The 25,119-nt window shown below is 36.6% G+C and overlaps 1 protein-coding gene across 8 annotated transcripts in view; it reads left to right on the forward strand.

Moving 5' to 3' along the window:
• FAM13A (family with sequence similarity 13 member A) overlaps positions 1-25,119 on the forward strand; it is a 366,689-nt gene that overhangs the window by 59,621 nt on the left and 281,949 nt on the right. For all 8 annotated transcript variants that reach the window (XM_053217137.1, XM_053217136.1, XM_053217135.1 and 5 more), the window contains exon 4: positions 21,508-21,685. In XM_053217137.1, coding sequence (XP_053073112.1) covers positions 21,508-21,685 — 178 coding nt within the window. The remainder of the gene's footprint in view (positions 1-21,507; positions 21,686-25,119) is intronic.

A 25,119-nucleotide genomic window follows, 5' to 3' on the forward strand; every position in this document is an offset into this window, starting at 1 on the left:
TAATGTTTGTGGGCCAGAGAAATTCTTTTCTGGCGAGTAGCTATCATAGAAGGAGTGGAAATAAGGCATTAAATTCTGTAGGAGATATTAATTAAGTTGTATTTGGTTAGTGACCTTTGAGACTGGAGGGTCAACAGTGGGCTGTGTTTCTCGCCTAAGCAAGATTGATTCCTAAAACAATTGTGTTCCTTTTACACAACTGGAGGAAAATTGATTTTTGATTGCATGATGAAGTGATCTTAAGTGAAGAAACTTCATTTTTTTTTTTTGTTTTGGTATTTTTATTTATTTTTTTAATTTACATCCAAGTTGGTTAGCATATACACAACAATGATTTCAGGAGTAGATTCCTTAATGCCCCTTACCCATTTAGCCATCCCCCCTCCCTCAACCCCTCCAGTAACCCTCTGTTCTCTATATTTAAGTCTTTTATGTTTTGTCTCCCTCCCTGTTCTTATATTATTTTTGCTTCCCTTCCCCTATGTTCATCTGTTTTGTATCTTAAAGTCCTCATATGAGTAAAGTCAAGGTAGTAACTATAGGCATAATCATTATTTAGTTCTCCTTCCTAAATATAGTAAGAACAATGATTTAGTCTTGAAAAGCCATTTTATTCTTATTTTTGCCAAGTTAGAGTGAAAAAGAGAAAATATATTTGTAAGAGTGTTAATTGCCAGATTAAAAAGGATGTTACTTAAAGCCACATTCCTCTAAAGTAGCAGAGTAATTATTCTCATGTAGTATATGTACTAAAGAATGGGTATGCTAGAAGGCCATGTTGTACGTTGTATTCTATTTGAAAAATCATGATTATATATGAAAGTACAAAATACAGAACCATTTGTTCTGGTTATTTCAGTATTTTAACCTTTCTATATCAGTAAGTGCAAGTGACATATTGGAGACTTGTTCATTAGAAACTGAACTTTCTGAGGCACCGGGTGGCTCAGTCGGTTAAGCTTCCTACTTCGGCTTAGGTCGTGATCTCACAGTTCGTGAGTTCGAGCCCCTCATCAGGCTCTGTGCTGACAGCTCAGAGCCTGGAGCCTGCTTCAGATTCTGTCTCCGTCTCTCTCTCTGCCCTTCCCCAGCTTGCACTCTGTCTTTCTCTCTCAAAAACAAACATTAAAAAAAAAAAAACTAAAAAAAACCAAACAACTTTTTCACGTTTACATGTGTGAGGATTTCAAGGGGGTAAACATTACTCCCTAAATGATTCTGGTAAGGAATATATTATCCTTGTCATGGAGATATTAAATTTCTGAAAATCATTTAAATATAATTAAATGATTAAATATAAATGATATATAATATAATATATAATATAGTATAATATAAATGATAAATATAAAAATAAATGATTAAATAATTAAATAAATTTCTGAAAATCATTTAAAAATAATTGCTACAAAAGCTAGTTGAAGATTTAAATATGTGCTGTATGCAAAATAATTAAGAATCAAATATATAGTATTAAGAATCTTTATTAATATTATGTCTTAATATTAGATACTAATATTAATACTTGTGAATACTTGTGAATTTTAAAAGGTTTTATCACGTTTCTTAGAACAGCTTACATTTGATTAGGAGAATGCACTGTTTTATTTTTATTAATTACATTGTGATATTTTGTAATAATTTTGGTCTTTGTACAATATGTTTTCATTCATGACCTCTTTCCCTGATGGCCAAAAAGCAAATGCTGTCATTTTAAACGTAAGACTGGCTATATACTCAAGCAGTTGTGTGATTATGCACAAATAACAAATTCTAAATGGGGCAGAGACCCTAACATTTGCCTTAGTGGTGGTAGTCTCTCATTTCCTGAAAACCTCTGGGGCTACATCTGATAGGTTCAATAAAGGAAGTATTAATGAAGGTACCTACTAGGGATAAGCTGCTAAGTGAGGGGAGGAAATAAAGTATGCTTTAGGTATCAGACAGTATAGCCTCTTGAAAATAAATTTTTCTTTCCTAATTCAGGTGGTGGAAAAAGAAAGAAAAGCAGTGGTGCTTCTGTCAGTTTCTGTTGTATTTGGTATTCTTAGTGAAGAGGGTACACGTGACAACAGGTCACTCGAAAGCTGGAAGCGGCAAGGCTCTTCACAGACTCAGTAAAGGCAGACGTTACACTTGGCCAGTTATATTCTCCTCTCCCCTTTTTCACTAGACATTATTTTGATAAAACTTCCTTAGTAAAAACTACCCTGCTTTTATATTTCAGTCCTCATGACAACAGATTAAGCAGCTTTTAGATTCTGTCACAACCCTCTGCCAGATTTCTTTTCTAAAAAGTGTTAAGGGCCTTTGAGTTCTATCCTGTGTAAAGAGCAAGCTATTTGATCATTGAATATACTTAGTTTTCCAGATCAAGATCCTCTCTTTCATGCTTTACAGAATTCTGGAGCCTCAACTAGGTATTTTTTCAAGACATTGAAGCTAAACCAACAGTTGCATTGAGGATAGTCTGAATGCTGCATGGAAGCATCCCTGCTGCTCTAGGTCATCTTTTGATCATGTAAACCAACAATGACCTCTGGGTGGAAGGACACCATTGAGATTCTTTCACTAATAACAGATTTTCAACTTTAGACTTGACTGAGGTCTGAAGTTCTGAGATTCTATTTTAGGTTAGCATACCAAGATTTCTGCATACCAGATGTTTATCAAAAACTTCCAACTAAAGTTGATGTCTGCCAGAACCTTTTGCTTGAGTCAAAGCCCTGGTTTAGACAATTCACACTGAAGAGAGGCCATAAAGGACTTGAGTGATCATCCTTTCTTGTTGCCATGTTAAACTTCCCTCCCACTGTGACCACTCACTTTTCTTGATTGAGGTTTTAGCTTAATTGCCTCAGCTTGGCAATGTTCCATTTTTTTTTTCTTATCCTTATCTTGGTGGGCCAGTAACATGTCTAGTTTTTATTTTAACAATCGCACATATGTTTTGGGAATAGATGTGGATTGCAAGCAATAAAAAGGTTTTAGGATAGCATTCATTTCATTTAGGATTAACTAGAAACCCCTTTATCTGAAAGTTCCCTGTTAGAAATCTTCTGTAATATAAATACAAGTATCTCTATCTCACAACAATTTTTTTTTTCTTACTTGATGAGTTGGAATTGGATCAGTCCATCAATATTTATTTAGTACCTTCTACTTGGATACAGAATGATACCAAGAAATAAAAGATTAAACATCCTGACTTCAAGGAGTGTGTGATTGGAGGAGGTAGAATGTGTGTGGTATACACTCTACAGTTCTTCAAACGAGTATTAAGAATATCCTGTGAGTGGTAACAAGAGAGGGGAAATCAGTCTGGATTATGGTGATCAGAGAACACTTTGTGGAAAAAGTAAACTGGGGTGCATAAGATGACTTTGGATGGAGAGGAAAATCATTCAGACGAGGAAAAGGGCACGAACACAAAAACATTGTCCGTGGAAAAGAGAAATGTCTGGCAGAGCTGTCAGTAGGTAGCTATAGGAGATTAGCACATGATATTGCCTAAAAAGTAGAAGGAGACTAGATGGTAGAGCGTATCGAATGTTAGGTTAAGGAATTAATATTAACCTACAAACAGTAAATTTTTGAAGAAAGAAGTCGTAGGATGGAAGCAGTATTTTAAGTGATGCTATGTAAGATGGATGGATGGGAAGAGGCTGCATGCAGGGAGAATATCTAGAAGACTGGCGGAAACGGAGGTCTCCATGCTAAGGACCTGTGTCTGACAAATAATTGGCAGTGGAATTTTTTTTTTTAATTGAGGTAAATACATGTAATATAAAATTGACTATTTACCCACTTTTACCTGCACACCTCTGTGGCATTAAGTGCATTCCTATCCATCTCCAGAACTTTCTCAGCATCTCAACAGAAACTGGTAATGGAATTTTAAAGAAAACATAAACAGAACAGGGTGGCCAATAGTTAGATAATGAGATTAAGAAAGGGGTCAAAGATAACCAGAAGGTTTTGAGTTTATGTGACTTGAAGAACGGGAGGGGTAGTGTGGTGGCTGGATCCTGATGCCCATACCTCTGAGGAGGGCCACAGGGCCAGAAGGCCAGTTTGTCACACTGTTGTGAATAGAAACTAATAAATCAGGAAGAAAGTTTTAAGACTAGGTTGAAGTAGCACCAGGGAGAGCTCCCTGCTAACTCAGTGCTTTGAGGAGACCCAAGGCAGCTGTTTTTTGTTTTGTTTTGTTTTTGTCTTCAGTAATTCAGTCTTTTCTGTCTGTACCAAGGGTGGGTCCTTTACTTATTAAAATGCTTCCGCCTGTCAGACCTGATCTTTTGTCCCGAGAGGAAGCATAGACATGAACTTTCTAGGAACGTTTTGTGGCTGACGAATGCTCCTTCCCTATCTCCAGGTAGGATCTGGGACTTATGCCAAAGACTCAAATGCTATTAGCTTGGTAGGTTCTGGTGATCTCTTTATTAATCGTCTATCTCAGATCCAGCTGTTGCTATTGAAGAAGGAAGAGAGATCCTGGTGTGGCATCTTGACAATTGGTCCATTAATAACAGATAATGAAAGTCACAAGGGGAAGGTACTTATTGGACCATGAAGAGGAGCTTATTTTAAATAGATGAATAAAATGAATGTCAGTGCTTAGGAGAAAGGGATGAAGGCTAAAGATGTGAATTTTATAGTCCTCTATGTAGACTCATCCAGACAAAAGAAATTTATTTTATCACCACAGTTCTGGAGGCTGGAAGTCCAAGATCAAAGTGCCTACAGGGGTGGTGTCTGATAAGACCTCCCTCCTTGGCTTGCAGATGATACCTTCTCACTGTGTCCTTATATGGCCTTTTCTCTGTGAGCTCTCCTGGTGTCTTTTCCCTTTCTTACAAGGACACCAGCACGTTGGATTATGATCCTGCCTTTGTGGCCTCATCTGACCTTAATTACCTTAAGGCCCTATCTCCAAATACAGTTTGGGGGTTAAAGCTTCAACCTGTGTGTTTTGTATGGACAAAGTTTAGTCCATAACACTGTTTTTAAAAATGTATGGCAATTGATAGGTATATGAGTAAAAAGTAGCAAAATCCTGTAGTGGATGCTAATTAGGTGAGACATTACTACAGAATTGATGTTTTTGTTCTAGAAGTTTTAAAGGACTAGCACACCTAGAAGTAACAAATGAATTTAAAATAAATGATCTGCCATGGGAAAAATTTTTATGGGGGTATGTTTCCTTTATATAGATAATTTCTTGTGTGTTTTCTGTCCCTGTTTTAATATTCTCTTTAAGAATTTATGTCTTTTAGTGGTAATAATAGATGCTGAGTACCTACTCACTATTCAGTTTAATAGCTGCAGGTGTTTTATTTATATAGTATCTTTTGATTCCAGCACCAGCTCTAATAAGGTATAGGCAGGATAATCTTCATTTTGAAGAAAGAAATTCTAGCACATGGCTTAGAGCAGAAGATCTGGATCCTTTCTGACTAGTTTCAAATCTCCATTTGCCTTTTGTTAGCTGCATGAATATGATCAAATGAACCTTGTGCCTTAGTGATTAGCTATCTATTGCTATGTAACAATTGTTCTAAAACTTAGCGGCTTAAAACTACAGTAAACACTTATTTTCCTTCACTGTTTCTGTGGGTTGGGAGTTTAGGTGTGATTTAGCTGGACAGTGCTGGTTCAGAGTCTGCCAGGAAGTTGTGGTCCAGAACCGTCAAGGGCTGCAATTATCGGAAAGCTTAACTGGGGCTGCAAGATGTGCTTCCAAGGTGATTCCCTTACATGGCTGGCAGTTTAGTGCTGGCTCTTGGTGAGAGGCCACAGCTCCGTTTTCTGTCAATCTCTCCCATTGGCTGCTGGCTGGCTTCCCTTGGTATGACCAACTCGAAAGAGATGAAAGCCATCCTTTCAGTGACTGAGCCTCAGAAGACAAGCAGCACCATTCGTACCATGTTCTATTCATGAAGATCAAGTCATGAATTTGGCCTGTATTCAAGGGGAGGAGGATTTGGTGCCCTCTTTTAAAGGGGAAAGTGTCAGGCTTTGTGGACATTTTAAAACCACCACTCCTAGTTTCCCTAGCCTTTCCTTAACCTTTAAAGTAGTATTTACTTCCTGAGCTTATTGGGGAAACTGAGATTATCCATGCAAAATTGAGAACAAAAATAAATAAATATTTAATAAATGTTAAGCCATTTAATAAATGGTAAGCTGTGGCAGCCCGTAAGAATTACCTGGGAAGCTTTGAAAATTCCCAGAGATCAAGTCCTGTCATATGCCAATTAAATCATCCTCTATAGAGAGTGGGATGTAGGAATCCACATTTTCATAGTAGTCTTCCTTCCCCCATGATTATGTCCCAGTTCATCCTCAGCCTGTGCCTCTGCCCTTTGTTTTCTTGATTATAAGAAGGCAAGCCATTTAGTGCAGTTCCCCCCACTTCTTTACTTTCAAGCTTAACCTGGTCTCTTTACCTTTTCTGTATCCTACCTTTTCCATCTCTTAAAAAAAAAAATCACAAAAGTGTTATAGAAGAATAAGTACACCTCCTGCCTAATAATTAGGAAAGAGTAGAAAAGAGTAACAAAAGGCCACAGTTTGGGGTTCAAATAAGGATTTCAAAATTCTTACCCAAATTAATTGAAACTACTTGTATTTTTTATTATTGGTTGAGTTGGCAAATCACACAAGATGGACTTGGGAATGTTTTTGTATTGACTGCCAGTTAATTTTTATTTTGTTTGTTATATGATTTTAATGGAAATTGAAGCCTGCAAATAAACATTGCCTGTTATGTATATGAAATTGGCAATTAAAAAATTCCTTCTAGGACTGCCTGGGTGGCTCAGTTGGTTAAGTATCTGACTTCTGATGTCAGCTCAGGTCATGATCTCACCGTTCATTGAGTTCAAGCCCCACTTCAGGCTCTGCACTCACAGTGCAGATCTTGCTTAGGATTCTCTCTCCCTCTCTCTCTCTGCTCCCTCCCCTTCTCATGATCTCTCTCTCTCTCTCTCTCTCTCTCTCACTCACTCACTCAAAAATAAAAATTTCTTCTCAATTTTTGAGGTGAAGGCATTAGCTTTACTATTGCTCCCATAAAAAATTAGAGTACTGTCCTGCCAGCAATGAGCTTCCAGTTTTGTTTGGGAATAGAAGAAGTAATAGTGAGCCAGGATACACGGAATAGAAGTAGGGTTGAGAAGGGAAGGGATCCCTTCTAAAACAGATGATCAGAGGAAGGTAGTACTTCACTTGGGCTTTGGATGACTGGTAGAATTCCCATAGGTAGTGTGTAATCTAGGAAGAGAGGATTACATGAACAGAGGTGTTTGGAAAACAGGCACATGATTCCAACAGTAAATGTAGTGAATGTGTTGGGTGGGATGTAAATCTAGTTGGATTTGGTAATCTTTCAATAAAATTAATCAAATACTGAAATGCCAATTCCTAAGTAACTTTATTACTTTCATTAAAATACATCTTCATTCTCTTGGACATATTTTTCCTTTATTAAAAGAAATTGTTTTATGTAATAGATGCATATAGTTCTTTAACAAAAGAACAAAATTATTTTAAGTTCTTTAACAAAAGAACAAAATTCAGAGACTAGTAAGGAAAACCAGCCAACCCCTACACACCCTTTGGAAGTCCTCAATTCTTTCCTAGAGGAAATCAGATTTCATTTATTTAGCTGTTCCTTGGTATTTGCTTCCATTTGATAATATTCTTACAATGTTATATCTTAATTTCTTGCAGACATTATCTCATCACTTCTGCTTATGAAATATGTAGAATTAGCTGTTACATTGTCTCTTCCAACGAGCAATTTCTCCCAGTAATGTTGTATCACAAGTTTAGTTGATGTCCTAATTAATATTTGACTTGTTATGACTACATAAGGGTTTGTGTGTGTGTATGTGTGAGATGTTATGTGTCTTACATTTTCACACACATAATTTTCTATAAACCTATCTGCAGATTTTTTTCAAACTGCAAAAATTTTCCAATAAATCCACTAACCTTTCAAAGCTATTCAAATAATTTATCAATTCTTTATTTCTGGGGAGATTCCTCTTTGGCCCCTTTTCTTCTGTTCCCATCTAATTTGGTTGCAGGGCTGATTCTGAGAATCTCTTACCTGTCTTCCTTCTTGGACCTGCTATTTCCCGGAGTCTTTTTTTCAGTGTATTGTTCTCGGCACTCTAAGTCCATCCTATGTGGAAAATACCCTCTTTGGGTCTTTGAAATTATCCTATGTTATCTTTCTTTTTCTTTTTTTGAGGCAAAATTAGTAGATAACATTATATTAGCTTTTCCCCAAGTCCCTCCCCTCTGAAAACCACCAGTCTGTTCTCTGTATCTATGAGTTTGGTTTGTCTTATTTTTTATATTCCACATATAAGTGATATCATATATATTTGTCTTTGTGTTACATATTTCACTTAGCATAATACCTTCGAGGTACATCCACATTGTTGTAGATCTCAAGATTTCCTTTTTTTCATGGATGAGTAGTATTCCTTTGTATAGTGTCAGTGTGTGTGTGTGTGTGTGTGTGTGTGTGTGTGTGTGTCTTTATCCATGCATCTGTTAACCTTTAGATTGTTTCCATGCTTTTCAACCATTATTTCTTCAAATAATTTTTTCTGCCCCCTTTCTTTTTCTTCTCCTTCTGGGTCCTCTATAAGGGAGATGTTATTCTCCTTATGTACTGTAAGACCCTTAAGCTATCTTCCTTTTTTTTTTTTTTAATTCTTTTTCCTTTTTGCTGCTCTGTTTGGGTGATTTTTGGTGCCTTGTCATCTACATCAGTGATCCACTCTTGTATTTAGTCTAGTCTGCTTTTGAACAGTTCTAGTGTATTCTTCAGCTCAGCTGTCATATTCTGCTCTGTGACTTCAGCTTGGTATTTTGCTATGTTTTCTGTCTTTGTTGAAGTTCTGTGTTCTTCCATGCTTCAAGTTTTATAAGTATCTTTATGACTATTGCTCTGATTTATCAAGTAGTTTTTTTTTTTTTAATCTCCATTTCATTGAGGTCTTTTTCTGAGGGTTTGCCTTGTTCTTTTAGAACATATTCCTCTGCTTTCTCATTTTGTTTGACTTTTGTCTGTTAATTTCTACATATTAGGCAAAATAGCTACCTCTCCTAGTCTTGAAGGACTGGCCATGTGTGGAAGTTGGCCCAGAGGGCCCAGATGTGTGATTCCCCCCTGGCTTCCCCCCCATGTGTGGGCTGCATGCACCTGTAGCTGTGGCACAAGGGGCAGGGAATTCACCTACTTGGCCTGATGGTTCTGTGGCAGCAGTATACCTACCAGTGCTAGCAGGTTAGAGAGTACCAACATAGCACCAACTACCACTTGTACTACCAAGGTAGAATAACACAAAAATTGCACCTGCCAATGGCTCCATCCCCAGAGAGTTTCAATAGGTTCCTGTCTCTCCAGCAGAGGCTTTAAGACTAGCAAGTGGATCTTCTTCACATAAGGTCTAGATACTATTCATACTACTTGTGCACTGGATTTTGGGGCAAATGAATCTGCATACATACCCTTTGAGAGTGGGTTCTCCATTCTCTACAGCTCTATGGTTCTTCTGGATGTAAGCCCTCTTGGTTTTCAAGGCCAGATGCTTTGGCAGCCTATCTCTCTATTGTAGGTCCCAAGGGTTGGGGTGCCTGATGTGGGACACAAATTCCTTGCTTCTCAGGAAAAAGTCACATATTTTTGAAATCCCTCTGTATTGTGGGTTCCTGTACCTGAAGTGGGTTTTTCTGTGGGGGGGGGGGAAGAATGTCTCTGTCTCTCCTACCCATCTCAGTGTGCTTCTTTCATACTTGTGCAGTTGCTGTCACACTGTTTCTCAGGTCTTTTTCAGAGGAAGTTGTTCCATATGTAGCTTTAGATTGGTTGTGTCTGTGGGAGGAGATAGTTTCAGGATCTTTTTATATCACTGTCTTGAATGCTTATTGTCTTATCACTGTCTTTTAATTCTATTTCCTATGCAATTTTCTCAACTTTATTTTCCAAGCTTGTTTTTTAAATTTTAGTTTTTATATTGTTAATACCCAAAATATTAGTGCTATTTCTTTTTCAAAGCACTCTATTCTTTTTATAGAATCCTATTCTTAACTTATCTTTCTGAGGATAACAGCAAGTTTGTTGTTGTTGTTTATAGTTTTCTTTTCCTTATATTTGTGTTGTGGGATTTCTTGCATTTCTTCATGTAAACATGGGTGATCTTAGATGATAGGATTTAAGAGAAACATTTGTATATGGGGACAGTGGGCTTGTCTACTGATACACTTTGCTTTAGGAGGATTAGATAGTGGGTATAGATGGAGGGAAATGTAGCCTATTTGATTTGGGGACCCACAAATGTCTATACGTGGACATAGTTTTCTCTTCATCCATCTTGTTCCTCAAGAGCACGGAAGTAGGAAGTGTGCTAATGCGCCCATTCTTTCTAAGCAGGTTTTCACTGGTCCTCAGATTTTCAATTATGCTCCTTGCTCTAGCCCTTCACTATCTCCAGAGTGTAAGAATCCATTGACATTATCCATGGACTAAGCCTCAGCCCTCCTGCCTAACTGCATGCTTGCCTGGATGTACAGGGTGGTGGAGGCTCCTGTGAGCCTTGACAGGCCTTAGAACAGACTGGGGTTTTCAGTCCCTTGCATTCACTTCCAAATGTCTTTGAAATCTCATCTCCCTCTCTCTCCTCTGCTGTTCTTTTTTTGCCCTTTTTTTGTGCGTATACTTTTTAAACATCTTTTACTGTCATTTTAGTGGGTTCTTGGGAAGCAGATTTAATTAGATAAATACAAGTGATCAATCCTTTTCTTAAAATGGACATTCTCCCTTTCCTTTTTCTCCCCCTGTACTTGATTTTAAATGGAACAGAATTTTATAGTAGCAGCTGTGCAAACAATATGTGAGAGTTACAAGCCTGTGAATTTTAGTTTATGAGAATTTGATAATTTAGTCAGCAACTGTTTTTTAAAGAAAAGCACCCTAATAACAGGACCATTTCAATCAGTACAATGCCTAATTGTAGAGAAACCTAATTTAATAAGCTGAGTTGTGCCTAAGATTGAGTTATGTTTTTCTTCATTACGTGAGGAATTCACCAGGGTGAGTTTGAGTTAAGCCTGTCTTTTATACATACTATGTATCATAATGCCATTTTTATTGTTGGAGGTTAGCTGAGTGGTTTTGCCTTGCAAATTTTTTTAAGTTTATTTTGAGGGAGACCGTGCAAGTGAGAGAGGAGCAGAGAGAAAGGGGGGACGGAGGATCCAAAGCAGGCTATGTGCTGACAGCAGAGAGCCTGATGGCAGAGCTCAAGTTCGTGAACCGTGAGATCGTGACCTGAACTGAAGTCAGATGCTTAACATACTGAGCCACTCAGGTGCCCTGCCTTGAAAATATTACAGTACCATGCAAATGTTGGTTAGTTACAATTCTACTTATTAAGTAATCTCTTCTTGGATAGTATGAGCTCCATAGCAAGCATATGACATATTTCCTTCCCTGGGTTTAATTCCTTCTTACTAAGAAGTTCCTCTTCTTTTGAAATTATTCAACCTTCAAATTTGTTTCTACGAAAAACAGAATCATTATACTAAAACTCCATATTTAAGCCCTTTCCATTTTCATTATGTGCTTTTTAGGTTTCCTAGAAGCAATGCCAAATATATAAACTATTCCGTGTTTCTGGGCAGACCTAAACCCAAAGAGTTAAAGGTTGCCACTTGCATATTTGCCCAAGGAACCAGTCAATCAGGTTTCTGCAAGACCTCCACTGGAATAAATTGGAGGTTTCCAAACCTGACTACACATTTTGATGACATTCCGGTTGGTTCTACTTCCCTCCTAGATCCATGTGACAGGAAAACCTTCTTTGTGTTTATAACCCCCCATGATGTCTAAGACTGTAGATCTTGACAACTAGATGATATTTTGTTTGCTAAGTATGCATACAAATCTTTATTTTCCTTTTTGACTGTACCAGATAACATTAAGTAGTGAGTGGGATTATGCAAACTTGGATAGAGAGCCCATGGCTAAACAGTTAATCTGCATTAGAACAACTGGTCTTGAATGTGTGTGTGTGTGTGTGTATATGTATACTCACATGTATGTAACTTTGTAAAGATCTTTACTATTGTCAGCTGTTCTTTTTATCTTGACGGCTTATATTTCTTAATTCTTTCATTGTCATTTTAGTAAGGTATTAGGAAAAGTAGATAAGCTTATCTTTAAAAGGTCTCCACTGACTTATACTTGATTTTATTTAGTTTTTTTTAATGTTTATTTTTGGGGGAGAGAGAGGAGCAGAGTGTGAGCAGGGGAAGAGCAGAGAGAGATGGAGACTCAAAATCTCAAGCAGGCTCCAGGCTCTGAGCTGTCAGCACAGAGCCTGATGAGGGGCTCCAACTCACCAACTGGGGGATCATGACCTGAGCCGAAGTCAGACCACTGACTGAGCCACCCAGGAGACCTTTTTTATATTTTTTAAATGTTTGTTTATTTTTGAGAAAGAGAGAGACACAGAACATGAGAGGAGAGGGGCAATGAGAGGGGGAGACAGACAGACAGACAGAACAGAATCTGAAGCAGGCTCCAGGCTCTGAGCTCTCAGCACAGAGCCTAACACGGAGCTCAAACTCATGAACTGCGAGATCATGACCTGAGCCAAAGTTCGACACTTAACTGAATGAGTCACCCAGGAGCCCCATCTTATACTTGATTTTAAAGCCAACATAGTTTCCTTAGAACAAATTTATTGAGATGCAATTTACACACCATAAAATTGCCCCTGTTAAAGTAAACAGTGAATACATAGAACAAACTGAGGGTTGATGGGCAGTGGTTGGGGAGGGGCAGGGAAAATGGGTGATGGGCATTGAGGAGGGCACTTGTTAGGATGAGCACTGTGTGTTGTATATAAGTAATGAATTATGCAAATCTACTCCTGAAGCCAAGGCTACACTGCATACACTGTATGTTAGCTAACTTGACAATAAATTATAATAAATAATAAATAAATGAAGTATACAGTGGCTTTTAGTATATTCAGAATACAACAGTCACTACTATCTAGTTTTGAAACATTTTTATCACTCCGAAAGAAAGAAAGAAAGAAAGAAAGAAAGAAAGAAAGAAAGAAAGAAAGAAAGAAACTCGAAACCCATTAGTGGGCACTCTCCTCCCTTCCTCTCCACCTCTCCCACTTCTCTCAGCCCTAGGCATGTGCTAATCTTTCTAGCTACATAAATTTGCCTAGATTTATGGGCATTTCATGTAAATGGAGTCAGTATGTGGTCTTCTGTGACAGGTTTTTTTCACTTAGTGTATGTTTCAGGTTTCATCCATGTTGGAATATCAGTACTTTATTCCTTTTTATGGCTGGTTAGTATTCTGTTGTATGAATATATCACATTTATCCATTGATGGATATTTGGGTTATTTACACCTTTTGGCTGAATAATACTGTTACGAACATTTATGTACAAGTTTTTGTAGGGACATGTGTTTTCATTTCTCTTGGTATCTACCAAGGAGTGAAAGTTCTGGGTCACAGGGTGACATTGTTTAACATTTTAAGGAATGGTTTTCCAAAATACTTGTACTATTTTACATTCTCATCATCAATAAATGAAGGTTTGATTTTTCATCATCTTTGCCAACACCTATTATTATCTGTTTTTAATTTTAGTTATCCTTGTAGTCGAGGCAGTAGAATTTTAATAGCAGATGAATTATAAACTTGAAGAGGACAGAGAGGAGACCGGTTGCTTAAGGGCCAACAAGATAATGTCTGTTGGAGATTTTTAGGATGAATTGTGAGTTGATGAAATCTCCAGTAAATTCTGCATTTTTCACTAATGTTTTTATGTGAAGAGCATCTTATTTGAGCTGGAAGAGAAAAAGAACAGCCAGTAAATTAATATATATATAAATGTATATTATATACATTATGTGATATATATAATGTATATATCATTTGTATTAGGAAATCAACTCATGTAAAAAATGTAATGAAGTTAGGGGCGCCTGGGTGGCGCAGTCGGTTGAGCGTCCGACTTCAGCCAGGTCACGATCTCGCGGTCCGTGAGTTCGAGCCCCGCGTCAGGCTCTGGGCTGATGGCTCAGAGCCTGGAGCCTGTTTCCGATTCTGTGTCTCCCTCTCTCTCTGCCCCTCCCCCGTTCATGCTCTGTCTCTCTGTCCCAAAAATAAATAAATAAACGTTGAAAAAAAATTTTAATAAAAAAAAATGTAATGAAGTTAAAAGAATATCAATTTGAAGGGATGACAAATGATTGGCCTGCTAGTCGCCTCTAGCTCAGCCCTAACTCTGTCAAGCTGTATTTTGAATACCACTATTTTGCTAAACCCGTGGAAATTATCAACCTTTAAACTGATTCCATAAATAATTTGAGGACTTAAGGGAGAAGGAAGCAACATCCAAAATAGACTTAAAAACTGGGTTTGTTGGTGTACCTCCTATGACACCAAATAAGTCCAGTTACAGCTGAGCATTGGATCACTAGGGTTTTAGAGGGTGGGAACTGGTGGTAAAATGATTTCCACTGAAATTACACACTTACTGTACTTTGCCTCTTTAATATAGAACTAGATTTATGGAAAGAGCCAAGCTTTGTTAGCTGGGATATTGCCAGTATTGTTAAAAATTCACATATTCTATTGTAGGAGGCTCCCTTTCCTAAGTGCTGCGATTGCTTTTTTTACTCTCCTGTGTACTGACATTCCCACATAAACAGGTTCTTTAGCTGTTAAATGCTTGTGTCTAACATCTAGCCTAGATGTGAACTCACAGTTTTGACTTTAGATGGACTGTTTCATATGTTTCTTATCTTTTTATCTATGCCAGCTTGTCCCCATTAACAAGCACTCAGCACTCAGTAAGTGCCCACGGAATAGACTTGCTGATATACTATTTAGGCATCATTAGGAGTATTTTGTCATGGGACTGAAAAGTAAAGTATCATCAAATTCTTTTTTTATCCTACAGGCCTTTGCCTTTCCATGCAGGTTCATTCTGGGAGCCAGGAGTATCAGTGTAGATATTGGCTAATTTGTAGTAAACACACCTGTGAGTCTTGTAGAATCTAATCAGAATAAGATTTGTAGTTTCATTAATATCTAAGAATAGACCGCACTTGATTAAATTTTATTAGTCACTTTATCATCACACCCTTTGAGAAATTTGTGTGAGGCCTTGAGAACTTTGTCATTGGCAAGGATTCTAAGAGAGCTGTAAAAATAGAACCTTTACTTTTACATAGAAATCTACCAATTCCAGTAACCAGAAAATATAATTATGTTGTTTAGATAAGCTTCTCGCCACACTAAAGAAGTGATTCCATTCCTGGGGTATGAAATGCAAGGGTAAAACCCAGTGTATTCCAATGTAGCTGGCGTTTTATGATTCTTTTTCCTATTGTTTACAAATGCATATTTAGAAAGAAATATAACTTCTGTTTTGTTCTCACGTATTCTACAAAGCATTTTGTGCCTAGACATTCATGTAGGCTTTTATTAAAATGCTCCTCCCATACGCCTCAGGACCTAAGAAGCTATAATGTATCATAAATGAATTAAGACTACCCCCCCGCCCCCTAATACTCAGCAATTTTGCTATTTCATTTGCTGATTCAGGAAACTTTTGTTAAACATTTACATGTATGAGACAGTGTGGTAGTTGCTCTGTAACAGTGATAACAACTGTATCTAAGTTTGTTAGTGCACACTGATCAGATCATATGCTCTGAGGTCCTACTGCCATACCTGATTTATAGCTTGGCTACTTGGTACTGTGTGAACATGGACAAGTTAATCTCTGTTTCAGTCTCATTCTAACTGGAGATATATTAGGCTCCTATTCCTGCTGTGACAGATTTCTGCAAATTGAGTGGCTTAAAACCACACAAATTACCTCACTGTTGTGTGGGTAAGAAGTCTGTGAGCCCAGCTGGAGTCTCTGCTCCAGGTTCACAAGGCCAAACCCAGATGTCACTCAGCCTGGGTTCTTATCTGAAGGTTCCAGGGGAGAAGCTGCTTCCAGGCTCATTTGGAACCTTGGCACTTTTCCATTTCATGCAGTCATAAGGCCAAGATCCCTGTTTTCTTGCTGGTTTCTTCTTGGCTTCCACATGCTCAGGCTTGTGACCTTTCCTCATCTTCAAAATCAGCAACACTTATTATTGTTCTAACAGATTAGCAAGTTTTCATGAATCCTTTGTGAGGCTTAATGAGGAAATAAAAAGCTACTTCGATAAATCTGGCGCCATGAGGCTAAATATTTTGGTTCTTTTAATGGCTGACCTTCTCGTGGCTCTGAGATATATCGTGGTAGAGATTAGCAGTTTGCTCTTTTTATTGTTGTTGTTGTTTTTTTCTCCTTGAGCCTAAGGCTGTAAGTAGAGTATAACTTCATGGTCATTGAAAACTCAAAGCACGTGACAAACACCAGGATGAATGTCCAGATTAGAGTTAAGTGCCATCCCGTGGTATAGGTTCAGCATTACTGATTATGATCATAATCTTTTTTTAATGAGAACAAATACTGGCCACGTGGTTCAATGTTTGCTACTTAATCTGGAACAAAAGTTTTTATGGTACAGTCTTTAAGTGCTGAGTAGTTTCCTCTGTATACTATATATACTGTGCTCATTGTGCAGTTGTTTTTTAGCTTGAGAAATGGTTCAAATTTAGCCAACAGCAAATGCAAACTTTCAGGAAAACTTGTATAATTTGAAGTGACTCTTTAATACAGAAAGTTCTTGTCCTATGAAAAGATTAATGTCAAGGAAAATGATGACTATTTCAATTATTAACCACTATTGCATCTGCAAAGTGTTCTTAAACCTTTTGCCTCATGAATTATAACATACTCTAATTCTTATTCCAGTTTAATTCTAGAGATAACTACAAGTTTAAACAGTTAAAGTATTTCAGTACAACTGCAGAGGTGCGTTTCACTTCTTCTTGTGTGGAATTTCATTGCTGAGTGTCCTTACCCTTTGACCATCAAATGACACTTTTGTTATCATTTGGATCCTCTGTGATCCCCTTCCTACTCAACACTTCAATCCAGCTGGTTGTATAAATGGACTAAATTATTCCACATTTCTTCAAAATTTGGAATATATATGTCTTTTTATTTCTATACTAGTTTGTCTTACTCTCTATGTATCTTAAAGCATCATTCTATTTAAACTATTTCTTTATCACTTTTTATATGCAAGGCATTGAGGGAATTTAAAAGATGTTTACACCTCAGCCTCCAACTATGAATGAGCTTACATCTGCTGGTTTGCGAATTTTTTACATTAACCGACAATAAACATCAAATACTTTCTCAATGAGGCCTTGCTGACAAAGCGTGTATATAATTGTAATTACCACCATCACCCCGGGGCCAGGACTCTGAATTCCCTCTATCCCTATTACTGTAGTTACTGTTCAGTGTCACACCTACTAGAACTTAAGTTCCCTGAGGGCAGGGGTTTCTGCTGTGTTTGCTGATGTATCCTAAACGCTTAGAATTGTGCCAGACACAGAATAGCCATCCAGTAAATATTTGTTGAATGATTGAATGTGTATTCCATTCATGTATTTTTCACATAGAAAACAAAGAACTTGCATATATAAAACAAACAAGATACAAACTATATCCAGAATTGGCCATGTCTTGCCATCCCACTGCTATCAACCTGCTCCAGGCCAACCAGCCTCTCTCTCAAGGACTGTGGAGTCTCCCAGCTCAGCTGCCCGCTTTCCATTGCCTCTACTGACCCCCACCCCCCACAGTCCAGACTCAGCACAGCAACCAGGGTGGTCCTCTTAAATGCAGCCTCCTCACAGCTCAAAACTCTCACTCAGGGTTGCGGGGGAGCATGGTTTATAATAAGACTGTAATGATCTTCCCTGGCTCTTTCTCCCTCCCCCCCCCGTCAGCCCCCACCACACTGTCTCCTGATTTCATTTCCTGCCACCCTCCCAAACTTGGCCTTTGCCATTGCCATTACTACTGTTTAACATACAATTCTCTGTTTCCTTCAGCTCTCTGCTCAGTCACCATATCAGAGTGGCCTTCCCTGATCATGCTGAATGAAATAACATTCCCTCCCTGTGTCACTCCACTTTATTCTCCCTTATTCTGCTTTATATTTTTTCAGAGCACTGATGTTACCACTCACATATATACAGTTAGACTGTCTGTCTCTCCCATTAGAATATAACTTTCATAAAAGCATGAAGTTTGTTTTCTGTACTGTATGCCTAGCATTAGAGAATGCCAGATGCACAAAGCATGTGCTAAGTATCACAAATAATATATGAATAAATGTGCATGAAAATGGAAACATTGCTCACTTTTTTTAATGTGAGACCTTGAGGAAGCCATTGTAATTACCAATATTAATGCAAGAGTATGAATGACAAGGCAATGTTTATTATATTTACGTATCAGCACATCAAAGAATAATGCAAGCAATAGTAATTACTATGAACTTTTTCTCTCAGGCATCAAAAGGCACATTTGCACCAATACTGCCAACTGCCCAGTGATGCCATGCTGGGCATACTTCTACAAGGCTCCCCTAAAGGTGTTGAACAATTATTCTCACGTATAAGAAATCTTGTCTGTAAGATTACTTCAGGCTGGCTATAGCAGTGATACTTACCACGTTTCTAGAAACAGTGCTAATTACAGAGTCCTAGTATGTTAGCACGTGCTTAGTAGGAAAAGAGGTGACAAATGTTACGCTAATAAATTAAGATCTTTACGGCAGTGTCAGTATGTCTGAACAGAGGAAGTAAATTATGAGTATTCAGGGTTCAAATTCAGTGTGTTGCCATTCAAGCCTGTGAAGGAGAGGACACTCACATACTCGCCCAGTGAGTGAATCACTGAGTCATAGGAAACAAATGCTTTGGGGTAGGAAACACGTACAAGATACTTTCTCCTCAACTGCTTTTTCTCTTTCAGAACAGATTTAGTGATTCTTCCATTCATGCCATAAAGGAATTAGGTTGTGTGTGTTTGTCTCCCTTCCCGTTACTTGTCAGTTTTACTTCTGGGGAAATTATCTATTGTATTTCAAAACTTGGAAGTAAATGATGGAAGTGCTCCTTCTCTTTGAAAGATGTTATTGTCATAAACCCATAACTGTTTTCAATATTTGTTTTATTTAACCTGGTGTCTTCACACATCGTCTAACTTAGGATCTGAAGTTTCATCTCAGAGCCAGAAGGCTAATGGCCCATTATCAAGGCTGTTAGAATGTTGTTGCTTGTATTCCTAAATACTGGAATTAAACCACAATTTTAGGCAGACAGTACACACCCATGCAAACATCCAGATTCACTCTGGATTAGTCACTGTAAGAAAATAAAAAGGGCAAAATCGAATTCATTTTCTTGTAGTTCATATTTATTTTTATAACACAAAGGGCTGAGAAATGTGTAGTTTTCAATTAGTTTTTAATCACTCCAAACTTAATTATTTCCATTTCTTACCTAGTCAAGATCATAATACAGTGGAAAACAATGCCATCATAAGCAACATACCACATGGTTTTATGGATTATCAAAGTATTTAAATATGATTTCTTTCTTTTTTTAAAGTAAATAAAATTTTCTAATATCAAGAAAACTATACATTGTATACATTATTGGATCACATCATTTGTGGTCAGTGAGAAATCATTATTCCAGTCATAAAGGGAATGTTTTCCAAAGCGATTTTAACGAAGATTGAAGTCTGTACATTTTTGGCATTGCTATTTTTTGGCAGCATCCCGTATTCTAACATTCATAAAGGTGAAATGGGCACATTATATTAAAAGACATGTCATTAAAACCTCAGTTCTCATAAAACCAAATTAGTGACGGTGAAGTAAAAGAAGTTGCTCTGTTTAACAAGTAGTTACATAGCACTTACTGTGTGTCAGCCTCTCTGTTTTAAGTACTTTGCAACTGTTAACTAGAATTTAAATAAAAACTTGAAAAATATTAAGTACTTTCCAACTTTAAACTCATCCAGTCCTCATCACAACCCAATGAGGTAGTTAATATTCCCATTTATAAATGAGTTTAGTATATTTATAAAATAAGTCTAGTATCGAGTCTAAGTTCACACAGGTAGCAAGTGCCAGAAGGAGGATTCTAATCCAGGAAGTGACTCCTGACCTTCCTAATCCTAGCACTGCAGCCACTCAGCAGCACTTTCTGTGACTTTCTGCGTGTTCTCTAGGTTTTCACTCCTTCAGTGGCATCATGTTATGCATGCATTTTGTAACACTGACTAATCCTCTTCCACTGCAACACATTTGCCTCACTTTCCTGTTTCTTAACACTTGACTGGCTAAAAGTAGCTGACCTATCTAAGTTAAGGAATCCAGTGTATGTTAGTTATAACTGGATTAAGTTTTCATTGTCTTAGACATGTGCCTAAAAGGATGGATTATGATTATTCCCCTAAAGTATTTGCTATAAAAGATTTATATTTGCCTCTGAAAGAAAATAGTATACAAAATTTTTTAAGATAACTTTTCTGTATTTAATATTGACAAATTACATAAATCTTTGAGAATTGAGGGAAACTTTTCATATATGTGTCTGAATTTTGGCTCACTGTAAGATATTTTTGGCTTTATATAGGTTAGTAGGCTTTGTATAAAAAGCACATATCAAATTCTAAACTCTGTGACATGGGAGAGAGAAAAAGCTATGTAGAAATTGATAGTTTCCTTCAGTTTTCTCCGGGGCGCCTGATGGCCCAGTCAGTTGAGCTTCTGTCTCTTGATTTTGGCTCAGGTCATAAATTCCAGGATCGTGGGATAGAGCCCTGTGTCAGGTTCCATGCTGAGTGTGGAGTCTGTTTGAGATTCTCTCTCTCCCTCTTCCTCTGCCCCTTCGCCATGCTTGCTTTCTCACTCTCTCAAAAATTAATTAAATACATACGTACGTACATACATACATATATACATACAGTACATGCCTAAATAGGATTATAGATCATTTAAAAAAAATAGCTTCCTTCAGTTTTCTCTATCTAGATTCCTGATCACTAGTTTAGTTTTGTTCATGGTGACCTAGAAATGTCTCCTGTATTAAATCTTATTCAACCAAGAGATTCTTGTTTTTAACAAACTTGAAGACCTTAATCAAATGGATAAAAAGTCAGTCTTAATTTTGGGTAAGGAACACACAGAAGTGAAATATGAACCCATTTAATGCACTAAGTAAAGCTCATGATTTTCAGAGTGTCTTGAATAAGTTAGTAAATCTTTAACATCAAGGAAAGTTAAATACTCAACAATCAAAGATAAAGCAAAACTGCCCCCCCCCCCCACCTTTTGATGGCCTTAATATTTAAGTCTTCAGGAATTTTTTCCTGAATAAAATGTTAGACTTTATTATGCCTCTGTGCTTTTGTTGTTACTATGAAATATGCCTGAGAGCATTTTTTTTTTATTCTTTTTCTTTCCAGATGACAGAAATGATGCTCAGGACAGTAGCTTAAGAGCATTAATAAAAGAGCTGCCAGACGTCCACTACTGCCTCCTCAAGTACCTATGCCAGTTCTTGACAGAAGTGGCCAAGCACCATGTGCAGAATCGCATGAATGTTCACAATCTCGCCACTGTATTTGGGCCAAATTGCTTTCAGTAAGTTAATGGAGCTTTGCTGTTAATATTATCACATACTACTTTTTCCCTTTGTTACTGCCTGAAATTATTTGGGATGTAGAGTCATATTTCAGACTGAAAAGTCAACCAGTTTATGTTGGGGAAGTTCTATCTTGCTATTGGGCATTTTAGCCTTGTTTTTCATCCCAATTTTGAAGAAGGCAAATATGCCTTTCATGAAACCATAATTTGTAATATTTCAAACAACTGCCTTTAAAATTCTGGAAATACATTTTACTTTTGCTAAAAAAGGGCATTTAAAAATTCTAATCTGAAACATTGATTAGCAGAAAGGGAAGGAGTATAATATAGTGCATAATTTTTTAATGTGATAGTTAAAATCATTGCTAATAAATGAAAAAATTCAAGCTCAATATGTCAGTGACAGAAAAATGTAACCTCAACTACATTTGTTTTCTAAGAATAAACTAGACAAGAAATAAAGTAGTCTCCTTGGTGGCTGCTATAGCACTGGCCATAAAAATTTTTGTAAAACTTCATGTTTTCTTTTCCCTGTTATTCCTTAAAGGTATTTCATTGTTGATATGTAAAATATGATGTTGCAATCCAGGGACTTTGCTTTTAACTCTCCTATTAATTAATCTATTAATCCCCACTCATATCAAACACATTTCTTCTAGTAATAAGAACAAAGAACGCTCCCGCTTTTAAAGCCGTCAGAAATTCTCAGCAATTTTTTTAATAGTGTATTTGTTTATATACTCAGCTAAGCTCATTCAGCAGCCCAGAACTAGGAATAGTACAATCCTCAGAATGACTGTCCAAATATAAACTCTGGCTTAGATCATAGTGACTCCAGGGTTCCGGGACATTCACAGCCTACTCTGGTGAGATGTTCTACCTTAATAACTATCCCCATTGTAACCTTAGAGATTTAAGTTTTAAATAATAGCATTTCATAGGATATGTTAGGGTTTTATGAATAAATATCTCACACATAGCCTCTACTAATTTCTTACTCAAGAGCTTTGTATTAGGCTGTATTTATTTTTACTCCTATCTTCAAAATAAACCTTTGTTTAGTGACCTACATGTAAGAAATAGAGATAACTAGAAAAGTGTTCAATAATTTTGAAACCCTAAATTCTAGAAGAGGTGAAAATGATTTTGTAAGTAGAGTGATCATTTTATAACTCACAGATCCATACCTCATTGCTGACTTACTGGATTGGGCTTGATCTGGAATTTCTGGTAACTTGCTTCAATTAGTCAATCAAAAATATCAAGTAATGAGTTTTTATAGGCTCTACTGATTAGTATAGCTTTTATCCTTTTTGATGGTAAAATACACTAACAAAATTTACCATTTTACTATTTTTAAGTGTATAGTTCAACAGCATTAAGTATATGTACTTTGTTGTGATCTACTTGGTATGTGTGTCTAAACTTACAGTTCTGGAAGTCACTACTAGGTCCTTTTCACACTGAAATAGAGTATAATTCTTACAACAGATAACTGTTTATTGAACTTCTTACCAAGTACTGTACTGTCTCCTATATCTGATTGATTCTAAAGAGGCAGAAGTGGCTTATGTTGTCTTTGAAGTTCCTCTGTCCAAGTTAAGGAAAAGTAGAAATTTCAACTTTTGACCACACTTAGTCCATTCATGTTACAAAGATGATCAGTGGAATGCTGAGATTCAAGGATAATTCTTACCAAGACCCACTAAAAGGCAAACAAAGGAAATGCTTTTCTTGATACCTAAGGTGAATACCTTGTCTAGTCGATAGATGAGGAAGATTTTTTTTTAATAAAGAAACATCTTCATGAAATAATGTTAACTTTTGAAAGAACATAAAATTTTAGATATAAAAAGATAACTGGCTATGAAATATATAATTATAAAATGGAAGAAAATGCACTAACAGCAGATGAATGTTTGGTGCTCTGTATTTTGGATTTCTGGGTGACTCTTAAATTATAGGTTTTCAATATGTAATCCTAGTTACAGGTTTATTAAATTTAGATGATCATGTAATATTATCATTATAAATACTCAAACAACATAGAAAGTATATAGGATACAAATGAAGTCTCTATCATAAGTCTCCGCCATTAGTACCTCCCATGCCAACCTCTCCTTCCTAGAGATAAAAATCCATAGCCAGTAGGTATATATCCTTCCATCCTTATGTCTGAACACAGCCATAAAACTTTAATTTTTAAATATAAGTCTTATAATGATACATATGAAGCTTGATTGCTCTTACTAGTATCACTGGAACTTTTAATATCACTCTACTTACATACGTTGTTCTTTAACTATTGAATACTAGGAATTTCCTCTAGCCTGATTAATTTTCCCTCTACTGATAAGCACTTAGTGTCAATTCTTTTACATGAAAATAATGTTGCAGTGAATATATTAAGTGTTTTAATTCCTTATGTACATCTGCAACTATTTCTATAGAAAAGGTAACCTAGAAGTGGAACTGCTTGGCTGAGTATACACATTTTAAAGTTAATGTGTGGTGCCCTTAATGAAGCTGTAACAATTTATGATTCTACCATTGGTGTTTAAGAATACTTGTTTCCCTCTAACCTTGCTATGCTGAATGTTAACACATAATTCAGTACTTGTTGATCTAATGGGAAAAAAGGATATCCTAATTATTTGTGAAGTTGAGTATATTTTAGATTTAGGTGGTAGGTGGCATTAGTATTTGTGTTTCACTGTAGTTTGTGTCTGTCTTGTGCTTTTAATTTTTTTAGTTGTGGCTCTTGTTGCTTTCTAGGAGTCCCTTAGGTTTTCTAAAAACTAATCCTTATTTAGAAAAAAAAATTACAAAAATTCTTTTTGGTTGTTTGCCTTTTAGCTTTATGGCGATTTATATATTAAATTAAAAAAAAATTTAATTAACTTTTCAACTCTTCCTCTTTTTGTTGACATTTGTATCTTGCTTAATAAATCTGAATACTGTTTCTTGCTTAATATTATGTTAATAACAGAGGTATTACATTACATATTTTTCTTTTGTTATATTTATAGCTTTTTTATGATTACCTTTTCACTTTTATCTAGAATTTCTTTTTTATATGGCATGTGTCATGTATAGATCCAGTTTGATTTTTCTTCAAATAGTTGTTGCCAAATTATACACTGAGTAGCATATCTCTTTCCTAATTTACATTGCCAACTCTATCACATATTAACTTCCCACATGAGTGGGAATACATGAATACTGTATACATGTTTGTTTCTCGTTTTTGTGTGGCTCCTTCTTGTCCTCTATTTTTCTATTATATTTGCTCTTTCAGAGGAATTTTGGAATCTCCCTGGTAAGTGGTATCTCATTGTTTTGATTTGCATTTCCCTGATGTTGAATATCTTTTAATGTGCTTATTGGCTATTGTTATTTATTTGGAGGAATGTGTGTTCAGATGCTCTACA

The sequence above is a fragment of the Acinonyx jubatus genome, chromosome B1, assembly GCF_027475565.1.
Source record: "Acinonyx jubatus isolate Ajub_Pintada_27869175 chromosome B1, VMU_Ajub_asm_v1.0, whole genome shotgun sequence".
Taxonomy (NCBI): Eukaryota; Metazoa; Chordata; class Mammalia; order Carnivora; family Felidae; genus Acinonyx; species Acinonyx jubatus.